Here is a 19,262-nt window from a genome sequence, read left to right as displayed (position 1 = left end):
CCGCGCAGAGTGCACTCCATAATACAAAAAGCGATGGAATCATCAAAAATGTACCCATTGTTATGTACTTTAAGCCGCCTTGGCAATTTCAATCCACCATCATCAGCCTGTATCAATTTGGTCAGCCAATGTAGTTTTCAATCAAATTGAAAAGTGTGCATTTGTCGTCCAAAATTAATATGTTGGAAACACCAAATCAATTTAATAGTTCACTTTTGTACAAGTGACAAAATGGCCAATTAAATTGGCACTTTGGATTTTGTCTCTGATGACAAAGCCTCTGATAAACACTTTCTGGCTACAATTGCAACGCACACCTGACGCATCTGCCAGCAATATTGTAAATTCTGCCTATGATTCAAAAACAAAAGTAACAAAAAAAAAGTTTTAATAAATGATCTTTGAAGAGAGGCTCAATTCAGTAGAGACAACATGTTAGAATCTGTGTTAATAGTATTGTTAGATAACTTCTTATTTGATTCCTTTCTGCCAACCTTTTATTTTCCTACACAATACAAGCAAGCTATTTTAAAATGTACAATATACACAAACCAACCCCATCCCCCCCCTCAGCTTTTAATAATGAACTCTTCACAAGCTTGGTGACACATGGACTGGACAGTCCCAGTCCTACAATAAATGTCTTATTTAAATGGCTGGCTGAAATGGGCGCAGGGCTCTCTCATAAATAGAATTCTTTTCATGTTTAGCAACTTAAGTGTTAATAAAAAGGCTCTAGCATTTACAATTTTTAAGTCAATATATCTTTGTGTAATATGCACTAAAAAAATTTTTAATGTTGATTATTTACACCAGTGTCTTTGCTGCCCTCTCACCTTCCTCGTGTTCAACAGGAAGAACAATCCCTGCTGGAGAACTGGTGATAGACAAAAATAAAAATAATAATAATAATAGTGTGATACTAAAAACAAGAATACAAACGTGACTTTCAAAACCTTCCCTTTCTCACAAAACCTCCTCTTCACATTCTTCTCTTAATCACCAATACATTTTTATTATTTTGTTGTCCTCGGTAGCAGGGAGCTACCTACTGTACTTCAAATTTAGAGGCAACGCTTGGTACCTTATGGCAGCTATGTATTGACCTTTTGAAACAAACAAAAAAAAAACATAAAAAAAGACCAAAAGATCAACTCTACAACATAAAAAGGAAGTGTGTGTGGACACGCCTCCTAGAAAGATACTTTGTCACCTGATTACATACAAAGGTCTAAAAAAAAAAAAAAAAACCCCAACCCAACACCCCCCCCCCCAAAAAAAAGAAAAAAGAAAAGAAAAATGTCAGCGTGTAAATGGATTGTTTACCAATGGATGGCATCAAGAGAATAGGAATGTTTGATATTTTACATGCACAGCAATATGTATGTAATTGTTAAATATATTTTCTTTACCCAAATCAAAATAAAAACATCTGTATGTCTTAGCCTGGAGTATAGGTAAAGTGACATTTCTTCTCAAATCATCATAGAATTAAAAAGTGCAATAACATCAAGCAGAGTCATGCAGAAGCTGCATACAATTTCACCAACTCCACCACCCAACAACTTTCTAGAACACATTCCCAATCACAGGATGGATACAAATTGGCACATCTACCAAAGGTAACAACATCTTTTGGTGGGAGACAATTTGGCTGTTGGCACATGATTTGGGTTACTCTCTGGAGGAGAAATTCTGAATATAAGAATGAAATAATTCAACAAAAATATACTAAAAAGTCCAGATCTTAAAACATCGGTCTATCAATTCTGCTGTAAGAAGCCTCAAGAGAAGTCATGTGACAACATACTGTACAACAGCACGTTTGATAGAAAGTGGAACCTACGGAAACCAATGTCTTCGTTATGGGAAAAGTAACACACTAACAACTCCATGATGAATCATACAGCAGAGGTAATATAGTAGCACACTTCACAAAAACAAGGAGTATCACTGACGACATTATTATAACAATCTTCCTATACATTAGATCATTGTTGTACAATATATTAATCTGTTAATGCATAGAAAAAAAAAAAAAGTTTGGCTCTCCACTGGTACGCATTACTGTCTAATGGTCTGTTACATCCACTGACAGCATCTGGAAAAACATCTTCAGAGAAATGTCAAAGAAAAATAATAGGGACATATCAAGATTAAAAATATACAACTAGTTTTAGAATACAAAATACATTTCTGCAAGAGTTAAAAAAAAAATTAAATTTTGCCTTTTATTGTGTACACTAATACTGTTTGGCAGCATCTGAGAATAGCAGTCAGGGCACATTCACTTTCGCTCTAGATTTACAGCGGCTTCAAGGAACGCTTTTTACATAAAAGTGGAGCTTTAAAACCAATATGTACAAGAGGAGTTTATTTAAAACAGTACTGAAGAAGGAGGACAGTTTGTTAGAAATAGAACATATCCAAGTAGATGTCCAATGTTTGGGCAACACCTTCCCTCTCTGATCTGACCCGCAAAGCAGAATATGGAAAAGTAAACGGTTCATTTAACCTTAAACAACTTAGTGGTCTATGCACTAAGTGTTGGAGAGAGATAAAGTACCAACCACCCAGCTCCTGTCATTTTTCAAACACAGCCTGTGACAGATGCTGATTAGTTAGGTTGCTACTTTTGGCGCTGATTGGCTGGTACTTTATCACCGTCCACTCTTTCGCTCTCCAAGGCCCATAGACCCATTAATTAATAATTTAGATCGGCATTTATGTGTATAATATGAAAGTGACGTATATTGGACCTGGCGAATGCTAGGTCAAGGGGTGTCTAATCTCATCTCCAACACTACACTCTACTCCTGGCCTCACGCATGTCAATCTCAGAAGCTATTATATAGATATATTTATTTGCATCCCTCACTTAGTCAGTTGATCGATCTTTTGGAAGTATTTACTGGGTCAATACCTCCAGTATTATAATGTAGTGCAAACTAAAAGATTTGAGGGCTACTGCCACAATTAGATTCCATAGAATGTAAGGGAAAGTTACACTAGATCAAGCAAAACAAACCATTGGAAAGAAACCATTAAAATGATTTAGGATCTACAGATGGACTTGGGTGACATGTCAGTAAATTGCCATGAACAGATTAAGGAAAGGCCTACCATGATCTAGGTTTTTGGATACAGATCTCATTCCCATCACAACAAAACTGGCCTTGCCTTCCCAGGTTAATTTAATAACAGCTGTGACTGTGCTATCCTGTCTTAAATGTGCAATCGATCTTGAATATAACATACTGTATGCACACTTTTTAATGAACCCTTTCGGCAAGGACAGAAAAGTGGTTATAATAGATAGAACATCTCACCAGCAAGGTAATTTGTTTCATTTAGTGTTTAATTCCTCATTCATCATGAAATAGCCTTAATCATATCTGCTAACCAGAGGTATAGGCTGAACGAGGCAGTGATGGTAAAAAAAACAGTCTCCTGCTTCCAAGACTTTCAGTTCACTTTGAGTACATTTGTCTTTTAAAATAACTGTACGCAGTCTCCCAGAAATGCTTTACTATGTGTATTAAGGCTTACACTCTTCCCTGCTTGTGATATTACAACATAAGGACTGTCCATTATAAGATATAGGGCATAATTCAGAGTTGATCGCAGCAGCAAATTTGTTAGCTGCAGGTGTGGCAGATATAACACGTGCAGAGAGAGTTAGATTTGGGTGTGGTGTGTTCAAACGGAAATCTAAACTGCAGTGTAAAAATAAAGCAGCCAGTATTTACCCTGCACAGAAACAATATAACATACCCAAATCTAACACTCTCTGTACATATCTGGCCCACCTGCAATGCAAATGGTTTTGCCCAACTGCTAACGAATTTCCTGCTGTGATCAACTCTGAATTACCCCCATAGAGAAAAAAACCCAGTATGAAAAGGAACAATTTCGTGGCTCATTTTCTCTGGTAACACTAACAATGAAAATATACCCTAGGTTAACAGGCTGGGGATGTAAGTGCACGTCTCTCACTTCCCATTAATAGCCTGTGGATATCCACTCCAGCACAAAGGGTTATGCACTGGATTATGAGGCCAGGGAGTCTCAAGGTCACCTCTTTAGTCTACTCCAGTAAGTAAATATTTACTAAAGCAAAAAGGTTAAGGGCTATAGTACAAAGATACATGTTAGGTGAGGAAAAAAAAAAAAAAGTATTTTCTGATACGGGCATTTTCAGTAAAAACAGCTCAATGAGGGCACTTGTGGAAACTGCTAATGAGTTTTCAAGTGACCAAAGCAAAAGATAAAATGTTCATTATTTCTCAGCTGATAACAAAACAACCACTGTAAAGGGGGGTAGACACGGAGAGATCAGTGCTTAAATTGTAAGCAATCTGACTAGATTGCTTAGAACTTAAGCACGGATCTCTGTGTGTGTGTGTGCCCCATAGCGATGGCGATGCGTGCTCCTGCGTGTCGCTATCACCGCTGCCAGACTGGCCTGCACACAGGCACAATCTAGCAGGTCGCTCATTTCACCACTGGGTGAAATGAGTGCCCCCCCTCGCTCAGCATATCGTGAAGTGCTGAGTGGGGGAGAGATGTGTGCTGAGCGGTCACTGATAGATCGCTCAGCACACATCTCTCCCTGTATGTACGGGGCTTTATCATAAACACACATGAATGGAACCAGTCTGATCTGATAGGGAGAAAACGTTCTGATAAAAGCAAAACAATTTAGTTTGTCAGAAAACAGAATAAACAGGACAAGATACGGAAGGCATACCTTGCTGGACAATATTAAACGGACTCCGATTTCTCTGTGTGGAGTCCAATACCAATAAAGTATACTTTAAAGTTACTACACGGGGGCAATTCAAATGTTTTCCCCTTCGGCTGTCATTAGGGGGCGCAAATTAGGCGCCAGAAACACATTTCTCCTTGTTGCTAGTTTAGGAGGCGGAGAGAAAAGTGTGATGAATCAATGGTTTGGCCGCCCTAACCAAGACTTTAGACTGGTTTAGCTGCTATGCGCTATTTGTGCGTGTGAAAAGTGATGTGTCTGATCAGAGAAACAATTGAATTGCTCCGACGGGCACCCATTACATTGGACACCCGTTAAAACAACTGAATCGCCCCCTAAATCCTTATTTTCTCCATAGATACAATTACATAAAGAAAATAATGTTCAGAAATATATATTTTTCTCCTGTAATATTTACTTAATTCTCTCAATATAACAAAACGTACCCAAATATATTAAAAGACCTGTCTATCTAGTGTGTGATATAACTTTACTGCAGTGCGGATTACAGAACAAATAAAAATGTGGCATAGAAATTTTACATAGAACGATACGTTCTGAACCATGAGATCGCTAATATTCTCTTGGAGGAATATTGACAAACAGTAATGCTGCTTTTATACAAATGAACAGAACTGTAGGGGAGGAGCTATACATGGTCCAGCACATGCCAGGCTGACATTTGTACTACTGGTAAATCATATTTCTACCCTCACAGGACAGCATAAATACCCTGTCTACTCTTTAGAACTCTTCTCACTTTCTATACAGTCCATCTAAACCTCCTTGGCAGGACCCCTTGCCACTAATAATAGCACCTAAAGAGATAAAATTGTACAAGTCATTAACTTGATTATCACTTTAAAAAACACACTTGGTTCACATACAACTGAGCGAGAGGCGTGACATGCAGTCACTTACTAATGGAAACAAAGAGGATTTCTGTAGGTGACAGCTGAGGGAGAAAAGTAGAGTCCCCCCTGTCAAACAAACAAGAAAAACTATTTGTGCTATAGCAGGAAGGGGAGATATCTCCAACGCACCAGTAAGTTAATTTACAGGTTAGGGCTGGGTGGATGATCACCATTAATTGGTGCAATGATGACAAGCTAAGGGATTTATTGTATAACCCTGACCAGTGAACAGTCTTACTCTCCACTTCTGGGAGCTGTATATCCAAAATCTGGACATCCTCAGTGAAACACATTGCTCCAGAGAAGTGAGATATTTTATATATTGATCTCAATTATTTTACTAGATTTTAGACGTGATTTTAAATGTTAATATGTGTACATTGTGTGCTCCAAAAAATATGTTAAATGTTTTATTGGTTTAAATTTACATTTTTTTTTTTAACTGATCTGGACATTGTAAAACATTTTATTTATATGGAATAATAAGCTAGTTTTCCCAATACAGGGTAACTCTGTATGTCATGCATTAGCAAAAGAGTACTTTAGTTTGGAGCGATGATCAGTCTTGGACATTACATGGCTATACAGCTCAATATAAATGGTGAGTAGTACCAATTAGTTAAAGGAGAGCATCCATTCATGGACAACACCAACTTGTAAATGAATGGAAGTATTAGTGAGCTGGAGATATCCCCCTTCCTGTTACAGTCACCTATTAAAACAACATGGCAGTATATGGGAACTACTGACTGTAACAGGAGTGTCAGCTGAACACCAAATACAGCTATGGCAAACAGAGGAGGAAATGAATGGCTATTAAAGGACTGTGGCAAAATGAGGACATGCAAACGACAAAAAGAAGATTAATGAAGAAAAGACAAAACGTTTACTGCTACATTGGTTACAATCGTCTGTGCTTTCTGTGATGTTCAGATGTACAGAAGGAATGACCCCTGAAAGCACAGCGACGTCACGAATGCCCAATAAGCTTCCAGACAACATGGCTGACACAAACACCTCACACTAAGCAAGGAGAGGGAGCTCAGACAAGCATTCAGTTGTTGGGCGTGCACCAATCAAATACAACAAAATAAACAGCTGCTATAACCAAACATCTGTAAATATTGTGGCGTTTGTATAGGAAACTGCACCTTATGATATAAGAGAAACATCTAGAAACACAAGCGTGCCTCTTAAACAAATGACCTGGTCTAGCAGTGGCAAAAAAACCAAAAAACAAACAGTGACCGGTGCAGAAAGCCTCTGCCTGAGTACAGGATATCTGTGGTGGAATAATCATCAATATATCAGTCATTAATAGAACACATTCCTGTAATAAGCAGCAACAAACTCTAAACATACCAACGCAATGAAAAAATGTTTGGCCTAATTAAAGCTAAAATTATTTGACACATTAACAAGTCTGCATAGAATGTTTAACGAACCTAAGCAATGAAAGGTATGACCCATGCAACCTGTCCAGACTTAAAAACCAGATGGGCTAATCACTCACAAAGTAACAAAGGATTGAACGACCACTGAAGAGGCAGAAATGACAATGACCTATAGGAGTGTAGTGATTTATAATGAGAGCCAGGGAATGTACCAAGTGCTCAAAGTGCGGATATAGTTTTTAAGGTAAATTTGTATTAGAGTCTAGCTTCTGTTCAGTAAGTTGGCTACTCCAAACTATTCAAAACTAAATGTTCACTTTCATCACAAGCCACATGCTTAACTTTCCTTCTCCCCGATATAAACCCAGCAGCCAATGCAATCATATGGTAAATAACACACATACATGGAACCCTGTACAAAAATGATTAAAATTCAGCATGTGTAGGAAGCCTTAATTTTGCAGCTGCTCAGTACCATTGAGAAAGCTGCTGTGAGGACATCTGTAGGCAGTTTGTGTTGAGTGATCAAAAGGAATGGCCGTTAAAGTTCTTCTTGCAGTTATGTATAAGACATGTGTGAACCATTGGATATCTGTGAAGTAACACTTGTGCTCCTGCTCATTCCCTGCTCTGTCCGTCCCCCAGAAGCTGTCCGCCTCAGAGCCTGGGGGCTGTTGCGGACCCCCATTGTACTACCACGAGAGACACCTTGAACAGACCCTGAGGGGTGACCCCATGGTTGGGGTCCGCCTTGCATTGGGTGACCCCAAGCTTGTGGTGGGCCTCCCATGGGGTGACCCCAGTGAGGTCCAGGGCCTCCAGTGGGATTGTGGGACCAGCCAGAAGCTCCCGGGTAGCTGTGGCTGAACGCCTCGGGGGAGAGATTGGAAAGAATCATGTTGCTAAAACCTAGCCTCATGCTTTCAGAGTCAAATGCTTCAATTTCACGAGCTTGGCGTTCCAGGAGACTCCGAATTCGCTCTGTTCGTTCATTCTGAAGAGCGAGCATTTCCTCTTCAATCTAAGGAAGGAGATAAGAAATTGTCACGTTACACAAGAAAGGTCACTTTCTTTGTCCAGTAAACATCAGTTTTCCTTCACAATGAAACTTAAATGCTTTCTCCATCTAGTATGGTGAAAACAGAAGCACTGGATGAGCACCTGGAAATATTATGAAAGTGGATGTGTGATGAAGAGGGAGACAGATGCCATTCGTATTTTACCCAGACTACATGAAGCGAGTGTAGTATGGTATGCCGGCGGCCGGGCTCCCGGCGACCAGCATACCGGCGCCGGGTGCCCGTCCGCCGGCATACCGACAGCGTGGCGAGCGCAAATGAGCCCCTTGCACGCTATTTAGTCTCCCTCCAGGGGGGTCGTGGACCCCCACGAGGGAGAATGTGTGTCGGTATGCCGGCTGTCGGGATTCCGGCACCGGTATACTGTGCGCCGGGATCCCTACAGTCGGCATACTGAAGACCACCCCATGAAGCTATAGACCTAAATCATTAATTGCTGTGCAAGTCCTTTAATGGAAGAACACAACAAAACATGAGGAGCGCTTCTGAAAGTGGTCTTACTCTCAATGTTCCAAATAGGGTTAAAAAAAAAAGTAATGAAAAAGCTTTATTTCCTGTTCGTAAAACTGCATATTCATGTGTTCAAAAATCGACTTTCACCACCATCAATGACCTAATTACAGTCACCAAGGCTATCAACACTGAGAGAACCACACATGTGAATGCCCCAAGAACAATAGCTTGGGCCATGATATGACTAAGCTTAGTGATGGTCTGACAGAACTGCAGGCTATGCAGAGTTGCGCATATGCGTAATTAAGTCTGTTTTCAGATGAAGCCTTTGCACCAAGGACAGGGCTGGTGCAAGTGAGCACGATGACAGCACTGAAACCAAGTGTACAAATAGGGCTGGTGTGCTGCAGAGATGTGTATATTATCCGCATTTCATCTGTGCATGCGAGGAGAGTGTAATTGCAGCCAACATGCGCTCATCTCTGTATTTGCCATAAGCATTTCTAATGCTCATCACAATTAACCACATATTTTTTCAGTTGCCATTTCAAGAAAAGCATAAGCTCAAATACCTTTTGTTCAAGAAGAGCCCTACGTAGGGAAACCCTTTGTTCCAGTTCACGTAATTCCCGCTCGTGCTGGGCCTCCGCTTGCATCTTAATTTTGCTCTGATAAGCATTTAGTAGCTCCAATTCTTGCTGCAGCTGCATCTTCAAAACCTGGCACTCCGCTTCCTGTGCCTCGTCCAAGCGCAGCTGAAATACAAGAGTCATTATTTACCTTTTGCACATGTTCTACCATCAAGTGACTCAAGCTACAAGGGACTGCCTTCACTTACTGCTTGTGTAGATAACATCTCATTAATGCTATGGTCATACTGCTCCGCTAGTATTGCCAGTTTGCGTGTCTGCTCTTCTTTCAGCCGTTTGAGAACAGCCTTATGGTCATTCTTTGGTGTGGTTTCCAAAAGGTGGTTTCTCAAAGCTTTATATTGCCGCGTCTGAATCTTGCAAGTGTCCTGGAATTGCTTCTTTATCTGTAGCTCTTTAGACTAAACACAAAATAAAAGGGAACATCAGTTGAATTAAATCTGCATACATATACATCTTAGACAACCTGTCACACCGGACTCAATTCCATTAAGTCGCCCCTGCATGCGAGTTGCTGTTGCAAGAGGGCAATCACTGGCAACGGCATCTGAACTCACCCCTTCGCGGCCCTATCTAGTCTCAGATTTGCGGATTTTTGTACGCAGCCCTATGCGAACCAAAATCTGTGAATCCAGCTGTACTGTATAAGCGGCATATAGACATACTTACTCTCAGCCTTGAGCAAATTGCGGCTAATTGTTGATAAAACAATTTGGCAATAATTATTGTCTTTTAGGCTGGGTACACACATGGCCGACGGAACATCCCTGCGGCCGGAACGATGTCTGATCTAACAGCTGGTTTATGCACAAACGATCTTGTGCATTCACATTTACTAATCATCTGCCCTATACAGTATGTCCGGCAGCAGAGTAATTTGAATATGTCCGCCCATTTGTGACATCATATTCACTGGCTTCTGTGGCTGACCTATCGCGCGGTCAGCGCTACACACAGGCAGATGCACAGATATATGTGCTTGATATATCGCCTTTCGCTGTGCTTCAGGGCTGACCTGTTATGCCTCAATGACGTCGTTCACAGACGTATCATCTGTACACACTGACAAATACACTATGCAACATGTCATTTGCTGGCTGTACTAACAGCATACTGCATATTGTGTACCCAGCCTTAAACACACACATGCAGGATTCACTGACAACGGAAAAAGAAGGCAAAAAAAATATTAGTGAATTGTGAAATAAAATTTTAGAGAGATGGCATTCATACAAGTTGGTATACATATACCTACATTTCAACAGGACAGGTGTCTTACCACTGAACAAACACAGAAAACAATTAGTGCAAAAAAACTAATTAACAGCAGCTCTCCAATCAAACCCCCTGCCATTGCGTAAAAGGAAGCACAAGTTAGTAGAATCAATAGCCCTGTTTCCAGTAAAGGGAAAGCTGGCAAATGACACCTCCTAACAGTAAATGTTACAATAGTTTGCTGTAAAGTCTAGCGGAAGGCTTACAATGTTCTTTTGGATCTTCAAATAGAAACGGATACACAGCAAGCCGTGTTAAACTAGATGCTCTAGGTTTGTGCACAAACATAATAGTGTATATAAATAATACACAATCATAACGGATTGTTTGTATGAACAGACACCAATCTAAACAACATGCCAGCGCCAATACCTTTAGACTCTTGGGTTGCTGTCGGACCTCCATGACATGCTTGCGCCGTAATTCCCGCTCTCGCCTTTTATTGTATTCCAGCTGGTTTGTGAGTTCAGTTTGATGTTGCAGCTTTATAAGCTCACAACGCATCCTCTGTATGGTATTGAGGTGGCGAAACTCTAATTCTTGCATGGACTCGTGCTGTCGTAGCAACATAGCATGTTCCAGGTCCTTTTGTGTTTGCCTCTTATTTAGCTCCTAAAAATAAATAGATCCAAGACCCTTAATTAAGTTAATGAATTAAGGAGAAGTGTAACATAACAGGTAACCAATTTGCATTTCCTATTAATTTAAAGGACACAAAAAAATATAACAAATACATTTTACATAGAAATGCACCAAAGTAAAACACATTACACATCTTTACAAAGATTTGTTAAACGATAACTATATAAATAAAATAAAATAAAGAATTCCTCCACCTTCCAACACAAACAGCAACATCCTCAGTTCCTAGGTGATTCGATATACAGTACACTGTAAAATAGGGGATCCAAATTTTTTCCCTCCTGAAGTCAGATAAGAACAGAGGGGCAGATGTATTAACCTGGAGAAGGCATAAGGAAGTGATAAACCAGTGATATGTGCAAGGTGCTAAAGGCACCAGCCAATCAGATCCTAACTGTTAATTTACATATTGGAACTGATTGGCTGGTGCCTTTAACACCTTGCACATATCACTGGTTTATCACTTCCTTACGCCTCCTCCAGGTTAATACATCTGCCCCAGAATGACTTTGAATGGAAGGCCAAAAACATGTTCTCACAGTTTTCCGCCCAACAATTAGGTAAGGGCTCTTTGCGGATAAAATACTAATCTAGGGGAGAATATTCAGGAACAGATATCGGCAATTACATTAATAGAACAGTAACACTGAGGATGAACATTAGATTCTACAACTTCAATGACCACTGTACTGTGTTGCTGTGCATTATACCCCTTTCACATCGCACAAATAACCCGGTACCGACACGGCATATTGCCGTGTCGAACCGGGTCAGTGTGCGATGTGAAAGCACACTGGCCGATTTAGCGGGTCGCCTGACCCGGTAAATCAACCCGGTAAAAAAGAAGGGTTTTACCCGGGTTGATTACCGGGTCAGGTGCGGTGTGAATGGGAGCAGTGTCGATGCGACACGGTTCCCATTCACAAGATAGGGAGAGGCGGCGCTGGAGATGAGCTCATCTCCCGACGCCACCTCCACCCCCGCCCCTGCTGCTGCTGCGCGCTCCGTTGTTATGGCAACCGACCCGGTATATTGCCGGGTCGGAAAGCCAGCAGCGGAGTGCAAATGCCGGATCCCACACGGTAAGTACACGTTTGTCTTACCGGGTAGGATCCGGCATTTGCAGTCTGAATGCAGCATTAGAATATTTAAAAGCTTGTTTAGGTTTCAACCTTCAGTTTACACTTCAGCTTGTATCCCAGTCAGTGTGTTATTAACAACATACCTCTCTAACCAGGTCCTGCTCCAGATTGTGTCTACTGAGCAGCATCCGCCTCTTGAATCGGCGGCACTCCAACTCTAGGTACTGCCTCTGGCGGCGCAGGAGATTGGCTTCTTCTTCAGCCTGGTAGTGCTGGAAATTCTCCTTCTGTTTGGAGAGCCATTCTTGTTTCTCCTTCTTTGGAGTACTCTGGTTTTCGTTTAGCTCCTAGCGAATGAAAATTAATCAGCCACCACTATTCTCACATTTACATTATAAAGTTATACTGTATACCGAATAAACAAAATTACCTCCAAAAGAAGGCAAATGGTAAAGTATACATTAATGATTGCTGGATTTAACGGCTAACTCATAGACTACAATACTTGCACCACACACACAAGCACTAAAAAAAAGTGGGTACGAATGCACATTGTCCTTCATTAACTGCAACACTTCTTGCCTCAGTAGTTTTCCCAAAAATAATTGCAGTAAACTTACAATTTTCTTTGAAAAAAGCATTCTAGCAAAAACAATATATTTGTACATTTTAAGTACAAATATATTGGGTGTCAATTATCACAGGTGGTCGCAGGCACAGAGGAGTGACCACTTCCCAGTGTCCATTAGGGACAATGATAAAGGTAAGCATGATGTGCACATGAACCTAACTTGATTGGGTAAAAACCACAGGACGGACTTACTCCCTGCGGTATTAGTCCCCAAAACATGTAAATCTTCTGTAACATTAAGAATTGTACTGCTGTTGAACATCAGTATGCTGCGATAACCCAAGCCATAACTGCGAGGGAAATAGGCTTTTTGAAGACTTTTTGAGCAATAAACATCTTGGCTCTAAGAAGATTGCATCTGTACCCTGCGACAACTATTCCGGATTGAGCACAGTGCTTCAAAGCTATGCCCTCTGCCAGCTACCACGCAGGGGACTGGTCCACGGTGAGGGACAGTGGGAATCAGCTGACACCAATCAGGAGGTGTGGCAGCAGCGTGTTTTACTGCTTTGGCATACAAAACCGTAAATGGCTCCAGGTGCCTATGGCAGGAACCTAGTGGTGGCAGCAAGTTACCTGCCCACATCGTAGTGGGTGGAGTCAGTAACAGGCTGTTACTGATGGTAGGACAGAATACCCTTATATCCTAAATCCAGTGGAATCAAACAAATCTGTAATCGCCTGGTGCAGCTAGGTGCATGCGGTCACAGTCTGCTTTTATAATGCAGCACTAGAAAACCTCATAATGTAGTAGTACATAGATCCAAAGTCATACACATTTGAGGCATATATAAATCATGTCCTTACAGCTGTTTGTGGGTATATGGTAAAGTTACTAAGAGTTAAACTTTCCCTTTAATTCACATTTAATACTCTCCATACCTCTTTCAGCTGTTCCTTTCGCAATTTATATTCCCGCTTCTGGGACTCCAAGAAGCTGTTCAGCTCCTTCTTTTGCTGTGCCTGGATGTGCTGCTGGAATTTCTTTTCTTCATTAGCCATCAGTTTTAGCTGTAAATAGAAGCACAGTACATGAACTAGAAGACATTCTCATGCTTAAAAGCCAGAATAATTACTCCAACCATAATGCAACCACATCTCATTTAGGAAAAAGAAAAGTGTTCTCATACAAGACAGCTGGCTGCTCCTCCATCCCCCTGCCCCATGCCTTGGACATCTCTGCTTTGCTCGCATACCACCATCAGGCTTCTACCTGCTTGCACCTCATGTCATCTGTCTGTTGCCCCTCCCTACTAGATTGTTAGCTCTTCAGAGCAGGGCCCTCTTTCCTCTTGTCTAAACCCTCTTCTTGACACATTTCACTCAGCGACCATCTTTACCTGCTTTCTCTCCTGCTGGTAAAGGCTCATCTCTATCTATGGCCGCCAGCCCCAAGTAGTACAATGATTACTCCTTCGCTACTTACATCTAAGCTGTATTATGTTTTGAGAATTGTGTTGCTCTTTGTTACCTGCACTCCATTTTTGTTATTTATTTACTGTTATGCTAAGTTTTGTCTCCCTGTACTGTCCTTTGTACGGCGCTGCGAAACACTTGTGGCGCCCTATAAATAAAATGTAATAATAATAATAATTTCATGCATGGACAATGTTTTTGGATATGTTCATGTGGCCCAAAAGTACCCAGTAGGAAGAAATACCCTAGTAACTTACCTCTTTATCCATGGCGGCTTGGTGTTTCTTTATAAGTTTTTCCATCTCTGCTGCAAAATTGTTGCGTTGGGTTTCTAGATCTTTGTCTAGCCGGAGCCGATGCTCATCCATCTCTGCTTTGAGTTTGTTCTCCAGTGCCATCAGTTGCTTTTGATGCTGCCGCCTCATACGCTTGTAGCCAGACATCTGTTCCCGCAGCTCTGAGTCTTGCTCATGTTCCTGGATTTGCCTCGTCACCTGTATGAATTACATGTACTTTATTTAACATAGGAACCATCCAAATATAGAACTGTGGAACCTTTCGATATTCTTTTTTATTTTAGATGCAGTTGCATTATACGAGAATGGGATTTAATGCTTAAGCTAAGATATTGCGATTACATAAGGCCTCACACGTGTGTGTGTGTGTGTGTGTGTGTGTGTGTGTGTGTGTGTGTGTGGGGGGGGGGGGGAGACAAGGTGGAACTCAGTTCCGCCACCTGTAATTTGAGGTGGAACTAGCCTTGCACAGTAATTCCAATAGAAAAGCCTGACCCGCCACCCGCATCAATAGTGTCAATGATGAGCTGCAGCCACCTCCCCGTCCTCAAGTCCCGGCAGCTCCATGGTCCTTCTTCACCTGTGGCCCACCCTCCTGCTGCTAATACACGCTGTGTCTGTCAGTCGGCATTCTTCCCCTCCTCAGGTCCCAGCAGCTTCCTTTTACGGCACTGCGCATGTCATGTCATGCCGTCACCGCAGTTAAAGTGAAGAGCCATGAAGAGGAACAGGCTCTGTGCATGCTGAAGGCAAGGTGAGAGGGGGCTGGAGGTACACAGGGAGGCGGGGAAACTGAGGATGGAAACAGGGCAGAGAACAGCTGGAAGGACACAGGTGGTGAACTGCTGGAGTGACAGAAGCAGAGATGTGTATAAGGGGCACTTCTGTGGGCAGTATATGTATAAGGGGCACTTTTGTGGGCATTGTGTACAAGTGGCACTTCTAGGGCATTGTGTAAAGGGGCACTACCACTGTGGGCATTATGTACATAAGGCACTACTACTGTGAGCATTATGTGTAAGGGGCACTACTACTGTGGAAATTGTGTATAAGGGGTACTACTGTGGGCATTGTGTAAAAAAGGCACTACTGTGTGGCATAATATGCATAAGCGGTACCATTGTGTAGTGTAACATGATAAAGGGCACTACTGAGTAACGTAACATAAAAAAGGGTCATTGCTGTGTGTCGTAATATGAATAAGGTGCACTACATGTGGTCTAATGGAAATAAGATTGTGCTACGGTGTTTCTTAATTTGAATTGGGAGTACTATTGTGTGACCACACCCCTTCCTTGTGAGACCACTGTCCCTTTATCAAGTATGGGAGGTAGGGCACAAATGTATAGTTTGCAGGTGGGTGCCAAAAACCCTAGCACTGGCCCCGTCTCCGCCTAATGGGAGGTGTGTAGGGGGAGGGTAATAGGTGGCGGGTGGAAATTAGTTCCACCACCTTTCCAGGACCACTTTAAGCCCTGGTGATCCAGCACTAGGGGATTATTATCACAGGACCTTTTCCCATGTGTTTGGCTTATGCAATAATTAACCAGATTCATGATTAGTCATATAAGCAATATGATTTATGACTGCAAAATACGTATCTTTACATCAATTGGATAGCATAACACTGCTTTTTTAAAACACAATGATATCATGTCGCTAGGACTTTTTTTTTTACTATTACTGTATGCCTTTAATGACCTGTAATGAGAATAATTGCTTAATGTAAAAGTAGCAATTGGATGGCACAGACACCATAAATGGCAAGGGGATTGGTATGTAAAGCCAGTGGGCGGGATCCCGGGAGTCAGTATACCAGCAGCGGGGCGAGCGCTAGCAAGCACCTTGCGGGCTCACTGTGGCTGCCACGCTGCGGACATGGTGGTTCGCCACAGAATTTATTTTCCCTCTATGGGTGTTGTGGACACCCATAGAGGGAGCAAATCCTGTGGCGCTGGGATTCCGGTATCAGTATTTCACCGCTAGTCGGAATTCCGGCATCAGAATTGCGACGTCCGGGATCCCGAATAGCGGTATGGTGACCGCTTCCCATGGCAAGTCAGTATAAACAGGAGCTATTAGGGTATTCTAAATTATACTAGGTTTTTTTTCCCCCCGGCACAATCTAATTCTGTTTTGATGAAATACAACTGTGTACTATAAGACACATAGATTCGTCAAGCTAGTTGGACCACTTGTAAAATATGCCCCTGTATACACAGCTAAATATTTCTTTCCAATGAAAGCACCACAACAGATAACATGGAATGAGCAGGGTAGCAGCTCTTTTCCCAGCATCCCAGGCCCCTGTCTCGTATTACTTTTACTCATATCCCATCTGCATAGTGCCAGGAACTTACCAGCGAGGCTGTGCGTATTGTGGCAAAGTGTTCTCTATTCCGATAGTGAGACTTGTGACGGGAAACCTGTGGAGGAGACTGTGGTTCTGATGGTCGCATTCTAGACTCCGGTTCCTCAGGATAGTTTTCTTCCTCCTTAACATTAAAAAAATAATCACTTATAACACATTCGTTTAAAAAAAAAAACTATTTAATAACTATTATCAAAAATAAGAATTTACTTACCGATAATTCTATTTCTCGTAGTCCGTAGTGGATGCTGGGGACTCCGTAAGGACCATGGGGAATAGCGGCTCCGCAGGAGACTGGGCACAAAAGTAAAGCTTTAGAACTACCTGGTGTGCACTGGCTCCTCCCCCTATGACCCTCCTCCAAGCCTCAGTTAGGATACTGTGCCCGGACGAGCGTACACAATAAGGAAGGATTTTGAATCCCGGGTAAGACTCATACCAGCCACACCAATCACACCGTACAACTCGTGATCTAAACCCAGTTAACAGCATGATAACAGAGGAGCCTCTAGAAAAGATGGCTCACTACAGCAATAACCCGATTTTTTGGTAACAATAACTATGTACCAGTATTGCAGACAATCCGCACTTGGGATGGGCGCCCAGCATCCACTACGGACTACGAGAAATAGAATTATCGGTAAGTAAATTCTTATTTTCTCTAACGTCCTAAGTGGATGCTGGGGACTCCGTAAGGACCATGGGAATTATACCAAAGCACCCAAACGGGCGGGAGAGTGCGGATGACTCTGCAGCCCAAATGAGAGAACTCCAGGTCCTCCTCAGCCAGGGTATCAATTTTGTAGAATTTTACAAACGTATTTGCTCCTGACCAAGTAGCTGCTCGGCAAAGTTGTAAAGCCGAGACCCCTCGGGCAGCCGCCCAAGATGAGCCCATCTTCCTTGTGGAGTGGGCATTTACAGATTTTTGGCTGTGGCAGGCCTGCCACAGAATGTGCAAGCTGAATTGTACCACAAATCCAACGAGCAATAGTCTGCTTAGAAGCAGGAGCACCCAGCTTGTTGGGTGCATACAGGATAAACAGCGAGTCAGATTTTCTGACTCCAGCCGTCCTGGAAACATATATTTTCAGGGCCCTGATAACGTCTAGCAACTTGGAGTCTTCCAAGTCCCTAGTAGCCGCAGGCACCACAATAGGTTGGTTCAGGTGAAACGCTGAAACCACCTTAGGGAGAAACTGAGGACGAGTCCTCAATTCCGCCCTGTCCGAATGGAAAATCAGATAAGGGCTTTTACAGGATAAAGCCGCCAATTCTGACACGCGCCTGGCCCAGGCCAGGGCCAACAGCATGACCACTTTCCATGTGAGATATTTTAACTCCACAGATTTAAGTGGTTCAAACCAATGTGACTTTTGGAACCCAAAAACTACATTGAGATCTCAAGGTGCCACTGGAGGTACAAAAGGAGGCTGTATATGCAGTACCCCTTTTACAACTTCTGAACTTCAGGGACTGAAGCTAGTTCTTTTTGGAAGAAAATTGACAGGGCCGAAATTTGAACCTTAATGGACCCCAATTTCAGGCCCATAGACACTCCTGTTTGCAGGAAATGTAGGAATCGACCCAGTTGAATTTCCTCCGTCGGGCCTTACTGGCCTCGCACCACGCAACATATTTTCGCCAAATGCGGTGATAATGTTTTGCGGTTACATCCTTCCTGGCTTTGATCAGGATAGGGATGACTTCATCCGGAATGCCTTTTTTCCTTCAGGATCCGGCGTTCAACCTCCATGCCGTCAAACGCAGCCGCGGTAAGTCTTGGAACAGACAGGGTCCCTGCTGGAGCAGGTCCTTTCTTAGAGGTAGAGGCCACGGGTCTTCCGTGAGCATCTCTTGAAGTTCCGGGTACCAAGTCCTTCTTGGCCAATCCGGAGCCACGAGTATAGTCCTTACTCCTCTCCTCCTTATGATTCTCAGTACCTTGGGTATGAGAGGCAGAGGAGGGAACACATACACTGACTGGTACACCCACGGTGTTACCAGAGCGTCCACAGCTATTGCCTGAGGGTCCCTTGACCTGGCGCAATATCTGTCCAGTTTTTTGTTGAGGTGGGACGCTATCATGTCCACCTTTGGTTTTTCCCAACGGTTCACAATCATGTGGAAGACTTCTGGGTGAAGTCCCCACTCTCCCGGGTGGAGGTCGTGTCTGCTGAGAAAGTCTGCTTCCCAGTTGTCCACTCCCGGAATTGCTGACAGTGCTATCACATAATTTTCCGCCCAGCGAAGAATCCTTGCAGCTTCTGCCATTGCCCTCCTGCTACTTG

At 42.5% G+C, this 19,262-nt stretch overlaps 1 protein-coding gene across 1 annotated transcript in view; it reads right to left on the bottom strand.

Moving 5' to 3' along the window:
• Positions 1–1,246: 1,246 nt before the first annotated feature.
• TAOK1 (TAO kinase 1) overlaps positions 1,247–19,262 on the bottom strand; it is a 164,900-nt gene continuing 146,884 nt past the window's right edge. The window contains exons 14-21 of the mRNA XM_063955938.1: positions 16,961–17,095; positions 14,562–14,798; positions 13,771–13,899; positions 12,401–12,604; positions 10,906–11,145; positions 9,447–9,659; positions 9,181–9,363; positions 1,247–8,097 (exon numbers count right to left, since the gene is read on the bottom strand). Of these exons, the coding sequence (XP_063812008.1) occupies positions 7,636–8,097; positions 9,181–9,363; positions 9,447–9,659; positions 10,906–11,145; positions 12,401–12,604; positions 13,771–13,899; positions 14,562–14,798; positions 16,961–17,095 (1,803 nt within the window). The 3' untranslated portion in view covers positions 1,247–7,635. The remainder of the gene's footprint in view (positions 8,098–9,180; positions 9,364–9,446; positions 9,660–10,905; positions 11,146–12,400; positions 12,605–13,770; positions 13,900–14,561; positions 14,799–16,960; positions 17,096–19,262) is intronic.

The sequence above is a fragment of the Pseudophryne corroboree genome, chromosome 2, assembly GCF_028390025.1.
Source record: "Pseudophryne corroboree isolate aPseCor3 chromosome 2, aPseCor3.hap2, whole genome shotgun sequence".
In the NCBI taxonomy this organism is placed as follows: domain Eukaryota; kingdom Metazoa; phylum Chordata; class Amphibia; order Anura; family Myobatrachidae; genus Pseudophryne; species Pseudophryne corroboree.
This window is presented reverse-complemented; position numbering and strand designations above follow the sequence as displayed.